At 45.9% G+C, this 15,580-nt stretch overlaps 1 protein-coding gene across 12 annotated transcripts in view; it reads right to left on the reverse strand.

Annotated features, from left to right (window-relative positions):
• The window catches only part of DNAH14 (dynein axonemal heavy chain 14), a 477,343-nt gene that overhangs the window by 5,780 nt on the left and 455,983 nt on the right, over positions 1-15,580 (reverse strand). For all 12 annotated transcript variants that reach the window (XM_053307834.1, XM_053307849.1, XM_053307840.1 and 9 more), the window contains 2 exons: positions 12,146-12,279; positions 7,348-7,496 (listed from right to left, as the gene is read on the reverse strand). In XM_053307834.1, coding sequence (XP_053163809.1) covers positions 7,348-7,496; positions 12,146-12,279 — 283 coding nt within the window. The remainder of the gene's footprint in view (positions 1-7,347; positions 7,497-12,145; positions 12,280-15,580) is intronic.

Raw genomic sequence — 15,580 nt, forward strand, 5'->3', positions numbered from 1 at the left:
AAGGTCTGCACTCACAATGGAAGAAAATGCTGATCTACTTCACAGAAACCCTATGGCAAAAGTGACAACAAAACATTACTTAAATAGAAAAAGATGGGGTATGCATGAACACACAAGCTAAGTTTCCAAACCTCATGTATGCAGAGTACAGTTTGGGAAATGATTTGACTGGGTGGCTACTCTAACATGGGGGTGGGAGAGGGGAGAGGGATGGGGAAAACAAAAATCATAGCTTGATCCTATGCATGTTTACTCTAAAACAAATCCTGCTGAGTTCAGTGGGACTTAACAGTACTTCTATTTACATTAAGTTAAGCCTTATGATTGCTGAGAACACAAGATGGCTTTATTTTTTTTAAGGTTTTGGTTGAATCATTTTCCACTTGAGTAATGGCCACCTGCACAAAGGGCCGTACACCACTGCAAGGACTTGTATCAAATGCTTCCCCTCTCTTGCTCATCAGGATAAGGGACTCCACAGTGTTTAAAATGTCCATAAGGTAAGGTAAAGTGTGCTGTCAAGTCGATTTCAACGCCTGGTGCCCACAGAGCCCTTTGGTTTTCTTTGGTAGACTACATGAGGGGTTTACCATTGCCTCCTCCCGTGCAGTATGAGATGATGTCTTTCAGCATCTTCCTATATCGCTGCTGCCTGATATAGTAGCAGCAGGGATTCAAACCGGCAACCTTCTGCTTGTTAGTCAAGCATTTCCCCGCTGTGCCACTTAAGGTGGCCTAAAAATGTCCATAACCCCAACAAAATTAAATGTTCAATTACTATTAGTACGCACTTGATTCTTTCCAAAATCCTGGTTCTAGAAAGTAAAATTAGATGGCAGTCTCTTGCTCCTCCCTCCCACAGGCAACAGCAGAAGAACAGGTTGCTTACATGTACCGGTGTTTCTTCGAGTGGTCTTCTGTTAATCCACACACATGGGATTTGCACCTGCGCAGTGAGCCATCTAGAGATGAGAGAGTGAAACCTTCTAGAGATGAGAGAGAGTGATTTTTGACAGTAGCTCCCCGTTTTGTATCAGTTCTGTGGCTGTTCTGCTCTGCTACTTTAATTGAAGCCACCACTGCAATACGCAGAAAGAAGAAGAGGCTGCAGTGGGGAAGGTGGGTGGGTTGGGTGAATGCACAGAAGACTACTTGAAAAAACACCGGTACAGTTAAGCAACCTCTTCTTTGTCCTGATCTCTGTGCATCACACACGGGAGCTAGCAAGAATCTTATCTGGAGACATGGAGGTGGGGCAGCTTCAGTGAGTCGCAGTGTGGAGGATCGTGAAACCAAAGGAGGCATCATTCTTGCACTCAGGTCCAAAGCATAATGTTGGGTGAAGGTAAAGGTCTGGGATCATATGGCAGGTCTACAAATCATGACCAGAGGGATTCTGGAAAGGAAAGCAGTGGAGGTTGCTACTGACCACGTGGAGTGGGCACACACCAAAACAGGTAGGGGCTTATGAACTGGCTAATTTGTAGCACAGTCTAATAGTAGAGCATAGGAGAGTCTTTGAGAGGAGGTCTGTAAGCCTCTGTTGTGTCCTCGTCTTCTGTTGAAGAAGAGATCTAGATTTTATTCCACCCTGTTGATTGATATAGGCCACCATGGTGGTATTGTCTGTGAAGACAAGAACATACTTGCCTCTACGGATGCTGAGAAAGCTTTTGAGGGCACGAAGGACCACTATCAATTACAAGTAATTTATGTGGTGGCATAAACTACAGCTGCAGGCCATCAATCAGGTTCCCGAGGTCATGTATTTTGTGTGGTATATAACATAAGACTATGAGACATAAGTTTGGGGCAGTATATAAATATGTTAAATGAATGAATAAATAAATGTGGGCTCCACAGTGGGGGCCCCCAGACAGTGCATGAGGCATCCATTGTCATAGTAGTCTCTGGTGAGGGAGCTACAAAGGGGCATCTGGTCAACAGAGGATTTATGACTGGACCCGGGCCATGCAGAGGCCATGTGCGCAGGCACGTTGCCTCCATGATGGCTGTTGGGCTGTTGGCTGAAGGCTGAAAACCAGCCACAGAGCAGCCAAACTGGTCGAAGGGATCATTTCGAAGGCCAACGGCGGGGAGGAGAACCTCCACGGGCACACATACAGCCGCTGCCTCCAGGAACTCCCCCAAGGGGAGTAGAAGGTAAAAAATAGTTTTTTGTGTGTGTTTTTTAAATTAAATTTAAGCTTGCGAACCCCCCGAACTTTTTGGGGTGTTTGGTCCGGGGTTGGTCCAGGGTCGGACTGAACAGGGGGTGGTTCCGTTCGACCCCGAACGATCGAACTGAACTGGTTCGACATCAAACTTGTTTGCACACCCCTACTCGGCGTGCAGCAGCCATGAGTGGTTGCTTTTTCTTAGCAAGCTTGGACTTCATTTTCACCTTGCTTTGACTGCCTGTAGCGGCAGAAGTGGAAACTGAGGGCACTAGTGGCAGCAAAGTAGATTACATTGGTATGGTGCTCAAAGCGTAAGCGAGAACTGCTCTGGGGGATTCAAAGACCATCTTGGTAGCTACAGAAGGCACAGGCATAGGGAACATAGTGGAGTCCAAAGCCATCATGGAGGAAGCTGTAATGGCTATCCCCGTGGTCAAGAGGGGAGCTGTATTGTCTATCTCTGTGGGCAGGATGGATTGTGTGAGGAGCACCTGTTCCCAGAGCAGGGAGCACAGTCATGTGGCCCGATTACGGCAGGACTGTCGGGTAAAGCAGTTGCAGATTAGGCATGCTTCAACTTTATGGCCTTCCTCCAAACACTATAAACATTCAGAGTGTCTGTTGGAAGTTTGTACACATCTGTACACACAATGCAATGTCTGAAAGAGGCTTTGCTAGCCATAAACCATGGGAGGGAGGTGGGGAGGAAATAAAAACGCCTAAATGAAAGTCAGAAACAACGAGCTGGAGGAAAGACAGAATACAAGGGTGTGTGGAATTAAAATAGGTACTACCTCCACATAACTGAAATAAGTCTCTCAAACTGTTGTATCATTTTGGTATTTTTTGTATATTGTATGTTTTGTTATTTCTGGAGGCTCGGAGCAGCCTTGATTCTGCGGCGGGCGGCGAAAAACAGATGGAGCAGAGCGGGACAGCCACAGAGTGCATACAAAAGGGGGCGGTGCTACCACCCAAAATCTCTCTCTTTAATATCTGGACGTTCCTGGATGGGTCTCTGCCCAGGCACAAATCCCATGTGTGTGAATGTGCAGAGACCATTTATCAAATTTATCAAATTTGTACACCAACCCAAACTTTCGTCTCTGGGCGGGTGAATGGCCATGAAGAAGCAAGGTCATTCCTTCCAGCAGTCTAGCCCACCTCCTTCCCTATGTGTCCCTCTCTGATTCTTTGGGAAGCCAACACTCAAACAGGAAGCTAAACCCAAACTAAACCTGCATTCTTGATTGGGCCAGGGAGGCAATAATAATGTCACCTGGGCAGTGGCTAATTATGTTCATTATCCTGCTTTGATTGGGGGCTTCCCAATGCTCAGTTTCAGAAAATGAAATCGGATGAAAATGGAGCTGAGCCTGCCGGAAGAAGCGAGGTCTCCTGCAGGCAAGTCATGGAATTGTACACTTAAGGTTTTTTTTGGGGGGGGGGGAATGCAGGAAGCAGACAGGAAAACCAGAGAGAGAGAAAGGGGGAAATTGTAAGTTGTGGGGGGTGCTTGGAGGGGGCAACGCAGTGCCCCACGTGCCTAAGTGGGCAGCCTCCCCTGGATGAAAAAAGGTTAGCCCAGTAATTGACCTGAATTCTGGTAAATTCATGGGAAAGTCTTAGGGTGCAATTATGTATTGCACACTACCACAGGTCATTAAAACTTGGCAGCCACTTTTGTAAGAAATTTTGCTTCAAGAAGAGGCAAATTGCACCGCAGAAGGAGTTGCTAAACTCTTCCTTGCCTTAAACTCTTCTCCAGATATGTTTCCTATGTTGTTTCAGACACATGTTTAAGTGTTGATGCATCGGCATGCTGCTCCATGCCTATTAAGCAATGTGCAATTGCAGTTATGATTGGGAACAATATGAGTCATGTCATGTCAGAACTGCAACTGCACAAAGCCTAGTAGGTACTGCACAGTCCACTTCTGCAGCAGTGCTGATGGGCTTTGGAGAGCCTCGCAACAGCACATGCACCTCTTTCACCCATCAGCATTTCTTTCTGGAGAGTATGAGCCTATGGAAGGTTTCCTCTTGGGGGCAGCAACAGATGCAGGTAGGCAGTGGTGGTGGTGAGGAACTGTTTCAGAGCCAAATTTCTGCCATGACACATCCCTCCCACTGTAGAGTTGAAAGACCAAGGCAAAGTGTGGGCATATGGAACTTAATTTGCAAAGCCAGCATAAGATATGAGACTACCTAATATATGAGATTGTACTAATATATTAAGCATGTTACTGCTTGGTGATTTCCACACTTTTTAAAGCATGAGTGAAAATTGCATCTTAACTCTCATCTTAAACGGAAAAAGCTGACATTCTGACCAATATAGAAGTATGTAACAGGAGCTGTGTCCATGGAAGACTAACAATGGCATTCAGCTCAGCATGTTGCCAGGCAGGCAAATGCATGCAGAGGGGGAAGCAATTTTCCCTGCTCTCTCCTCTCTCCAAAAGTAGTTTGACTACAGAAATATGTCCCAGAGAGCTGCACATAATATTATAATGAAATAAATTATAACGTAATTATTATAATTAATATTAAACTGTAATCTAATATTATATTAAATATAATTTTAATATTTAATATTATACTTAATATAATTAACAATTAATATTAATATAACTATTATATGTTAGATAAATTTTATATTGTAACAATATTAAAATCAAATAATTAGCAAAAATTGGCTAATTACACTGATTGTATATAAAATTGAAATTAATCCTTTAGAGAAATTCATGGAACATTAGGAACTAGCTGGGCCTGGTGCAGAGCATCTGTGTCTCTAGTTTGTCACCTGTCTCCATGCCTCCCCCCCTGCTGTCATCATTTTGTTTCCCACCCACTGCCGCCTACTTCTTCCCCTGCCCACCCATTGCTGCCTCCTTCCCCCCCGCCTGTCCATCTGTTGCCGCCACCTTCCCCCACCCGCCCATTGCCTCCTCCTTCCCCTGCCCGCCCACTGCCGCCTCCTTCTTCCCCCACTCTCCCACTGCCACCTCCTTCTTCCTCCCATCCGTCCACACATTGCCACTTCCTTCTTTACCCCGCCTGCCTATTGCCACCTCCTCCTTCCACCCATTGCCCATCTGTCCCTGTCACCTCCTTCTGCCCATTACTGCCACCGTTATTGTTTTTGGCACCGCCGCCCGTATGCTGTGGTCGGATTTCTTTTCCCCAACCATGGATATGTGAATCCATGGATATCAAGGTCCACTGGAATACCTCTTGATGAGGCTATTCACACAATTGCAGAAAATTGGGCTAGCCTCTGCTAGCCCGATTTTCTGGAACCAAGAGAACCATTGGGCTCGGCGGCGAGCCTGGTGGTTCTTGAGCGGGTAACTCGCTCAAGTAGCCGGCCCCTAAAACCGGCTTTGCAGAGTGAGCGCTGCGCAAACCCATTTTTTTAAATCGTGAGTAGCCGTGGCGCAGCTGCGCGCCACGGTTACTCATTAGTAGACCCCCGGCAGGAGGCTGAAAAGCAGCCTCCTGGCTCGGGGGTCTCCCCAGTATGCCCTGTGCACTCACGCAGGGCATACTGGAGCTTCTGGGGGGCACACGGCCCCCGAACTCCTCAGCCCCCACCGGCTCTGTCACGGAGCTGGCAATTGTGTGGGCAGCTGATCCGGTCGGCCAGGGCTCCTGCCCTGATCGTCTGTGGGGCGAGCGGGCTTAGCCTGCTGTCCCTGCTGAGCTCCCCAAACTGGGTCTCACTGATCATGAGACCCGGCTCAATATCTGATTTTGAGGCCGTATAATGGAAGGAGCATTACAATAACCCTGCATTATGCTCTACTCACAATTTTGCATATGGGTGTTCAGAATAAATTAAAAGTGAAAAATAACTCACAAACTCAGGGGAGGGATATGAAGCATTACAACAGTAATTTTCCCAACAGCCCTGCATTGCTGTTTACTAAAGAACCAGTGTTCTGTACACGGGCCAGCGTAGTATAGTGGTTAGAGTGCTGGACTAGGACCGGGGAGACCCAAGTTCAAATCCCCATTCAGCCATAATGCTGGGTAACTCTGGGCCAGTCACTTCTCTCTCAGCCTAACCTACTTCACAGGGTTGCTGTGAGGAGCAACTTAAGCACGTAGTATACTGAGCTCCTTGGAGGAAGAGTGGGATATAAAATGTAAATGATGATGATGATGATGTGCAAATGTGTACCCTTGATAGCATGTATGGGACTTGGGACAGTAACTTGCCTGCATTAACTTATGCATTCAAATTAGAAGATTTAACCCTTTTGTCTACTGTAACTAGCTCTATGTGTCAGTGAAGCAGGCCCGGTTTGGTCTGCTTGGGACCAAATTGCTAGCACCACATTGCTACACAATCCTCAGGTGTGAAAAGGTCTTTTTGCAGAAAGACTAAAAAATTGCTTCCTGCTTCCCCCTTGCATCCACTCAGCTGAAGAAAAAGCCTTCAGTTCAGGGATGCTGAAGGCTCTTTGCAAACATGCAGTCCTGCTCCCACCGTTTTCACAGCTTCATATCATGTTGGCTCGAGTGTTTTGGTACTGGTTACCATAGCAAGAGTGAAGGCTATTTCAAATGTTGGTGAGGGGGGCTTGGGTAGCTTGGCTGCTGGCAGTGAAAGTGAAAGTTGTAGGGTAGAAGAGAGGAGACATAAGGGGGAAGAAAGGGAAATCCGAGGTTGCATGCTGCAGTAAGGCCTTTATTGCTGAAGCAAGAAGACTGGCAACTCAGGGAGTGGGCAATTTTTTGCTGATCTCCCATTTCTTCTGCAGCACCTAAAACTATGTCTGAGAGTCCTACAACCTTCAGGCTGCATTTAGGAGAGGCACAATGGCTGCTGCGGGAAGGGATGATGGGCAAAAGTCTTCCCTCCCGAGTCCCCAGTTGTGTACATGGAAAGGTTTTTTTGGTACACGCAATATTCATCTGGATGTTAGCCAGTGTCTTGAACTATGACTTGAACCAGGGTTTTCCAGCTCAAAAATGAAGCTCTTTAACGGTAAGCCCAGTATTGTCTATACTGACTGATATTAACTCTGCAGTGTTCCCAGCCCAGCCTGGAAATGCCAGGCATTGAACCTGGGAACTTCTGTAAAGTACTGTACATGCGCTATCACTGAACTTCAGTTCCTTCCGTGCTGCTACACTAGCTCTCTAGTTTTCTTACTTGGAAAGCTTTGTTTATTATGTTTTCTTCTCTCTCGACACCATGTTCTTCATCCTCAGTACATGGAAGAACTTTGTGGACAAAAGTAAGGCAATCCACTGGTGCTTTATTCTGCCGAGCATAATTCTGAAGAACTGCAATAAGAAATCCTATAGAAATAAAATATAAGCATCAGCACTATGGTGTTGGAATAAGAGCTGTGGGACTAGAAGGGGGAGTTTTTTGGTACTGGGTTTTTGCGTCTTCCATTAACAGATGCAGTTTATAAACCATCACTTTTGAGAACTTAACTAGACTTGCCCTTTAATTATGGTGAGGTCTGTTTAATCTCCACTCTAAAGAATGGGTGGAGATTCTGAAATTCAGCATCATTAGTTATCAAATTAGTAATACAAATATTAAAATAGTGAATGATAGAATATCTTTATACTTATAATAAAGTCTGAAACAAAATGTTACACAAGATGCAAAAACACCAGGCTTGCATCTTTCTCCTTTCTCACAACAGTGGGGCTGTTATGGGAATAGCCTGTCTGGGGGCTCCCAGCATAACCCTTACATGTGATTTGAAACTACAGGTTTGTTTCTCCCATTTTGATTAGCTGAACTCATGGGATTGCGGGGTCACCATTTGCTTACATGGGCTAACTCCTGAGAGTAAGTTGCTTAGCAGGTAGCATGGGGAAGGTAACTTAACTTCCAGGTCAAGTCTAACTTGTGATTGAAAGAGGCCTATTCCTCATGCTCTCCTCTCTGTTTAAGCACAGATGAGGATGCTGAAGTAGACACACGTTAACAAGAAGTTATTCCTCAAAAAGGAGTAGCTGAGAACTCCCCTCTATATTGGCACTAAAGATTAGCCTTCTGAACTAATCACCTTCCCAGGAAGGAACCAATAAGATTGCAACAGGCTCATCTCTCTGACCCAAGCGTTAATGACTGGCATGAAGTACGGGAAACATGCTCATTATGGTAAAGAAATCAGTTCTTTCCCCCGCAAAGGTCTTCCTGACACCAGATAAGCTCTGAGTCCGCCTATTCAACATTTTAACATACAGGTTGTCTAAACCTTTTCACTTCATTGTGCTTTAGAGCACACCCCCTAGAACTGAACAGGACAAAGTGTATTTATTTTGTCCATCGTGGTTGTCACCCTTATCACCAATGAGGTGTGGCCAGCATTTGGTTCCAAGGCAGGTTTCTGCCTAAAGGTGGTCTGATCCCAAGAGACCAGCTCCCTAATGCAGTCAGTGTGCTGCACAGATTGGGTCTGGAGACAGGGCCAACCTGGAAGCGGCAGGTGGGACAGGCATGAGGGCTAAGGCACAGCTGGATGGAATAGCTGGTGCCCAGACAATGTACATGCAATGGGTGAATCCAGGGAAGAGACACACTGCATAAGGAACTGATCTCTGGGGATCAGACCACCATTAGACTTCTACTGGCTTCCAGGCCCACGCATGGCCCACGGGTCCCAACTCTTGCACCCCTGCTTGTTCCTGGAGAGAGAAGTCCCTCAGCACAAACTGAGCAACAACAACAAAAAAATCGAATAAATAATAAATAAGTATCCGACACACCACTGGAAAGGATCCAGGTATACTAACAGACCTCTGCTCCAGACTCTTCTACTCCCTCCTTATCCTCTCTAAAGTCTAAAGCTGTTCTCTAAGTCTGTTTCTCTGGCCAGCCTTGAACTGATTTTAATTTGGACCTCAAGCTAAAATGCCAGTTCGTGAGCTTCAATTTAGTATTATTGGTTTTATTTATTAGTTAATATTCTGTTGCTTATTAATAAAGATTTCCTTTCTGTGCCCCTAAAACCCTAAATAAATCTGATGATATTTGACCAACTCTATAATTTAATAGTAATTTCCAAGAGCTAAGGTTTGCACAAATTTGTTCTGTAGTGAACTGCTCGCTCTTGATTTGCTGATTCCCCAAACAAGCCCACAAGTTAGTCAGGGGTGCATAACCAACACTCCAGAGCAGTCTCATTAACAGTACACTGTTGGCAGAAGCTTCAGTGAATGGAAGAAGGGTTGTGTTCGCACAAGCAGAACTCTTTCTCCATTCATGAAAAGAACTCTAGCCAATGGTGCACTGCTGTGCCAAAGATCTGGATGCCACCCAATAAGGTTGTGAACATGACTAACTGACCTGGTGGCAGGGAGGGCTCTTGCCTGCCTCCCAACACATTGAAGTTGCTCACATGGCTCTGCTGCTCGATGCGGTACATGAGCGGCACCACAGCAGATAGCAGAGCAAGGAGATGGAGGAAGAAATCCTCAAGCATCTTTCAATGCACTGTGCCAGGAACGCAGTTCATTGAGGAATCCTCCCTCCCAGGGCTGTCCTTAGAGAGACCTGGTGGGGTGCAGGGCCTGGGGCAAATCAGCCAGTGCAGGGCCCCCTTTCAGTTAATTTTAACGGGGGTTAAAAGAGGAGAGCCTGTGGTGGTCACCCTGCTTGCCATGCCCTGACAGCCCTGCTCCCTCAGCTGGGCACTCTTGCTGCCCGGCTTGGTGTATGCTCAGGCTGCATGCAGCCCAAACATACACACACGAGCCTGGCACAGGGGTTAACCCTGGCTCACGCCCTTAACCCTGGCTAAAAAGTAGGGTTAGGTGGGGCAGGAGCACCAGGATCAGGAGCAATCCCAGTGTTCCACATCAGCAGCTTAGTCCAGACTGGTCTCCCTAACCTGGGTTAGGCTGCTCATGAGAATAGCCTCAATGTCTAGTAACTAAAAGGATGATATGAAATTGCATTTTAGGTCTCCCCATGGCCATAAGCAGAAGTCAGTGAAGTAGGGAACTAAAGTTCAATGATGAAATTTTTACTTGCTAGATGTTAGAGGAAGAAGTAGTGAAAGAGACATGATGCTACCCTTTTCCTGGAAACCGCATGTCTCATTTAATGTCTAGTTCCACCTGCAGCCTAGATATGTGTGTGCATATACCAAATTGGCATGCAACATATAATAATCTAAGTGACCAAAAGAAGAGATGGGTATGGTACCCTACAATCACCTCCAGGTTGGGGAATGCAAAAATGATGAATTTAGGCCAGCTTATCCAAAATATGACAATCTGTGGCAAATCAGCCTTGGGGAAAAAATGCTTTAATTCAGATTTGAACTCTCTTGAGGCAGACACAGATTACATTTCTCACGAAGAGCATGTACATGTCCAGGTTATTTTTGAATAATTTTAGATATCACAAAATCACCAAAGTTAGCCAAATCAATAAGCGCTGGACAGTTGCTGTGGAAAAATCTGGAGGCTGGGGCAATTTCCCACAGCCAACCAGATACACCATATATATTAAGAAGCAGTGCCTCAGATCCAGCTAGTCACATTGCAATAAATGGGCCATCTTAGTTGCAGCCTATGCATTTGCTGAAATAATGGTTAACTAGACCTGGTTTTTATGGCATCTCAAAGCATCTGTGAACAGTGATTTACTTTAATAGAAATTTCTAATTTGACTACATTAGATTTCAAGCAAGACTGGCAACTAATAAAATAATTTTAAGTTGATATGCCGCTCTTCAACCAAAGTTCTCAGAGCTAGATATAAGATCATTACCACTGTAAAAGATGTCTCTTTTTAAATACTGGGCAGGTTCAGGTTAACCTCTGTTAGTGCTGAGCTCCATGAGACATCCCTCAGTCTCAGGAGCACATGCTCCCCACCCATCCCCATTGAGCATCTACCTTCCTAAGTTAGGAAAAGTCAAGATTGATCATGACATTCAAAACCATCAATCTCAGCTCATTCTCACCTACTTGCTTCAAAGAACCCAAGATCTGAACTTCACTTCAACCCTTGGGTTCAGATCATGGATTATCTGAAGCAAGAAGGTTAGAATAAGCCGAGACTGGTGGGTTTGGACGTCATGACCAATCTTGGCTTTTCCTAGCCTAGAAAGGAAGTAGGTGCTTGTGCAGGGATGCAGAGAAGAGCACATGAGGCTGAGGGACATCGTGTGGAGTTTGGTGGTAACAGAGGTTCTGTGTGACATCTGAACCTGCCCACTGAGTCAGACCATTGTCCATCAACCCAGTATTGTCTCAAGGATTAACTACATGTGAAGTGCAAATGCATATAGTTCTATCAAGCAAGAAAGCTTTGAGAAACTGAAATTATTAGCACTTACATTTATATACCGCTCTATAGCTGGAAGCTCTCTAAGCGGTTTACAATGATTTTAGCATATTGCCCCCCAACATTCTGGGTATTAGGAAGAGAAAAGCAGCAGATGGAACTTTTTCTTGCCTGCAGCTGCTTTTCTTCTATGGGCTTCAAATTCAAGTAGTGTGTGCATGTGTGTCACATGTAGTTAGCCCTTTCCCTGCCCCACCATCTGAGATATTTTAAAGTGGACATCTCTGCATGCAATGCATGTGTTCTACTACTGAGTTTGTATGCTGACACAGGCCTTTCGACAGTTTATAAAACAGAAGACCCTCATTCTTCATCACACACTGCTTTTGAGACTCCCTTGACTGTTAGGTGCAAAGCAGTCATACTAGCAAAACATGTACAAATCGCTTACCCCAGCATACATAAATACAGCACAGTTTCTAGACCACATTTAAACAATGGCTGTTTAACTCCTTAGTATAACTCCCTACATGTGTCTGCTTTCCCTATAATATTTAGTATAAGGGAAGTAAAAGTAAATACAACAGCGAAACATTACCAGCCATTTCAAGCACAATAAAAAACTTATTGAGGAACATTTAAGAATAAATGGGTTATAGAAAAAATAATTGCCTATGAAATTCTGTACCTTGCGGAAAAAAGAAACCTGGAAGCCAAAAGCATTTGGGATGTCCCTGATTATAGTCACTGAAGAAGTCAGCATCTTCACTAGTCTGAAGCACCATTCTGGTTTGCCTCTGCTGCATCACCAAATAATTATACCTATTTAAAACATAATGAATCCTTAAGAATATTAGATTTCTAAACAGCCAACTCACTCTTGAATATTGACATTTTCTCATTTTTAATGGCCAAAACGAATGAGTCAATAATATAAATAGTTATTATTGGTATTGGCCAAAGGTATAATCACAACAAGAATACATGTATATCCAAAGAACTGAGTTCATAAAAATACACACACAAAATCTGGTACTTGCCAGATACATTTCAATGGTGAAAATAGGGAATGTCTTACAGTAAATTTCTGTTCTCTGGACAGGCAGAAAAGCCTCAGTCCTTCAGAGATAGACAGAGGACTCATTCCTGACCCTACAGAGATTTGTTACCAGAACTGCACAAAAGCACTTGGTTAGACACTTCAACTATACGTTTGGGTTTAAGTAGGGAAACTAATTCAAACTGCAGAGGTGTAACTAGGGAAAACGGCGCCCGGGGCAAGCACTGAAATGGCGCCCCCCCACCGCCCCCCCCCCCCAGGTTTTTCCTCACAAGCACCCGCCGCCGCCGCCGCCGCCAAGCCAGGCCACTGACTGGCCGCTAGGCACCAGCAAAGCAATGGGGGGGGGCGCAGGCGGCGCGGAAGGGACCGCTCGTGGGGAAGGGGGCACCGACGCGCTCCCTTGACTGCTGCAGCACTGCTGCACTGAGCAGGAAACATTTGTATTAACAAATTTTTTAAAAAAAAATTTAAAAAATTTGGTCATGGCGGCGCCCCCCCCGCCCCGTGACCAGAAAAGATGGCGCCCGGGGCACGTGCCCCCCCTGCCCCCCTATAGTTACGCCTCTGTCAAACTGAAGTGCAGTCCTGACACAGCATTAATTTAAGTAAGTAAGGTATTGTAGAAAAGTTCAAAGGATGAGAAAGCCTGGATTATGATTCCAAGCTTTAGTAAGGCAAAATTGGGGAGTTACAGAAAGAAAAAGGAGTTTGGTTATGAATTTTACGATTGTGTTTCACAAAATGTAAAGGAGTGCTTATTTAGAAATCTTAATAAAAGTGCATGGTACGGAAGAGCAGAGAGGGAGGTAAGGAAGAAGAGGTCCTAAGGAGTCCAGAGAGAGATAGCTGAGTTGGAAGTTTTACCTATCCTTCCTAGTGTATGTTTGGTGCACAAAGTTAGGTCTGGTACTCCTCCAGGAACGGGGTGCAAGGCAGAATAAGGAAGGGAAAAAGCAGCAAGAAGCAGCAGCTGTAGCTGACTGTATGAAATTCCTCAGGAAACACATTATAAACATATGGCCTGCCAAAGGCAGATATACACAAAATCATACCCTGGGGCAGTATCAGGGTAATCAAGAGGCTATCTTTCCCTGGAGGCAGGGAAATTGAGGCAAGACAATAGTGATCATCAATATAATTATTTCACCAAGCCAACCGGAAATGTGTGGGGATGTGGGGAAGCATGGGGATGTTTGGCGGGTGGAAATGCGGCAGCGGAGGCAGGCCCAGGCCCAGTCGCCGGGAGTGGGGGGGAAGAAAGTGTGGGGGGAACAGGTGGCATGGAGGCGGTGGCGAGGAGGGGAAGCAGTGCCAGTGAGGAGAGGGAGGCGGCGGCAGCGAGGAAGGGGAGGCGGTGGCGAGGAGGGGGAGGCAGCTGCAGTGGTGGTGAGGAGAGGTAGCTGGGCCCGGCCCGGGCCAGCCGCAGTTAGGAAGCGGCAGCGGTGGGTCCAGGCCAGCCATGGTGAAGCAGCAGCTTGGCTGCCAGGAAGAGGCGGAGAGCAGCGGAGGCCCGGCGGGGTGAGAGGAGGTGGGCAGCGGAGTCACGCCTGAGAGGAGCCCGGCCAGCTGCGGTGAGGAAGTGGTGGTGGGGGGTCTGGGCTGGTCATGTTGAGGCGGTGGCTGGGCCGTCAGGAAGAGGCGGAGGGCGGCAAGGGGCAGCGGAGGCCCGTCTGGGGTGAGAGGAGGCGGGCAGCGGAGCTGCGCCTGAGAGGAGCCCAGGTGGGCGCCAGAGCCACACTGTGCCCGGCCAGTGGGGAAGGAAAGCGTGCTAGCAGGCTGGGCAGGAAATTCAGGGAAGGATAGGAGAGACTGTGGCAGAAGGTGGGGGTGAATGGGGAACCGCCGGCCCCAAAGAGCACCCAAATGCACTGTGCGTTTGCTAGTCAATGACCGAATAAACTTATCTCTTTCTGCTCTGTGTGGGGTCAGCTAGTTACTAGGCAAAACGAATCAGTGCAGGTGTGCATTCTGTTGCTGTACAGAATAATGAACGAGACAAAGAAGGTTGTGTATATGATGGAATGTTTCTATGTTTGATGACTTTATCGAAACTGGTGTCTCATGTGCAAAGTGCAAATCTTTTATTTACAATTGAGCTCTCCTCCTTTATCTTGCCAGTCGCTTCATCTACCTACAGTAACAAGGGAGAAATGGCTGTATGTTTGCTCATTTCTGCTGATGCGCTCAAGTTATTTTCACTGAACAGGAGTATTCCTGTCTGAGACAGTTTTTAATAGTCTATCAGCTGGCTACTCCAAAAAGAGCTATTTGTACACCCTTTATAGTCTTTTGGCATTTAGACCTGGAGGTGTGTCTCCCAACGCTGCCTGTGCTAATGACCTAACTGTGCCAAGAGGCTGGGGAGGGACCCTGGGTGGGCTAGAAAGTTACTGAACACCAAAATACTGCTGTTGGCAAGAAATTTGGCCTTGCATCTCCCAGTAGTCAGTTAGCAAGTTTGCTAACTGACTTCTCCACTGAGGAATGGCTTCTGACCTCCCAAAATGGACTGGAAGAATCAGAAACCTCTTCGTCTAAACTGTAGCAAGAAGAAAAACGATTCTAGTGTAGCTAAACAATGCAAACCTGAAAGATGCTTTCAAAAAAGGAAGTGAAAAGAACAATGTTGAGAGGGATAATCCCAGGTGGTCCTGCCTACTTCTTTACATGTCCCCTGTTAGTCTGTCCTCAGAGGAAAAGTTAAGAGGTGAAAGGTGCTGTGGGTGCATGACTCATGGAGCAGCCCTCAGTGGCGCAGCAAGCTCTGAAGGAGCATGTGTACAAGAATTGAACATGGGCCCCACTGGAAATTTCCCCATAGGGATCAATGGAAAGCACAAAAAGATCAACAATTCCCAAACAGCTGGGTAGAAAGATCTGAAATTTCATGTGCTGTTAAATTAAAATAAACACCAATTCTATAATGTGACGATAGCATTAAGCATGTGCACTTTCAAGGATATTGATTCACTCTGATTTTTAATGATTTTTTTTTTAAGTTTCAAAAAGTGGTTAAAAGTATCATAGCTGCTTTGTTTCATGGCAGAAGGTTACAAAATG

Source organism: Hemicordylus capensis, chromosome 1, assembly GCF_027244095.1.
Source record: "Hemicordylus capensis ecotype Gifberg chromosome 1, rHemCap1.1.pri, whole genome shotgun sequence".
NCBI lineage: Eukaryota > Metazoa > Chordata > Lepidosauria > Squamata > Cordylidae > Hemicordylus > Hemicordylus capensis.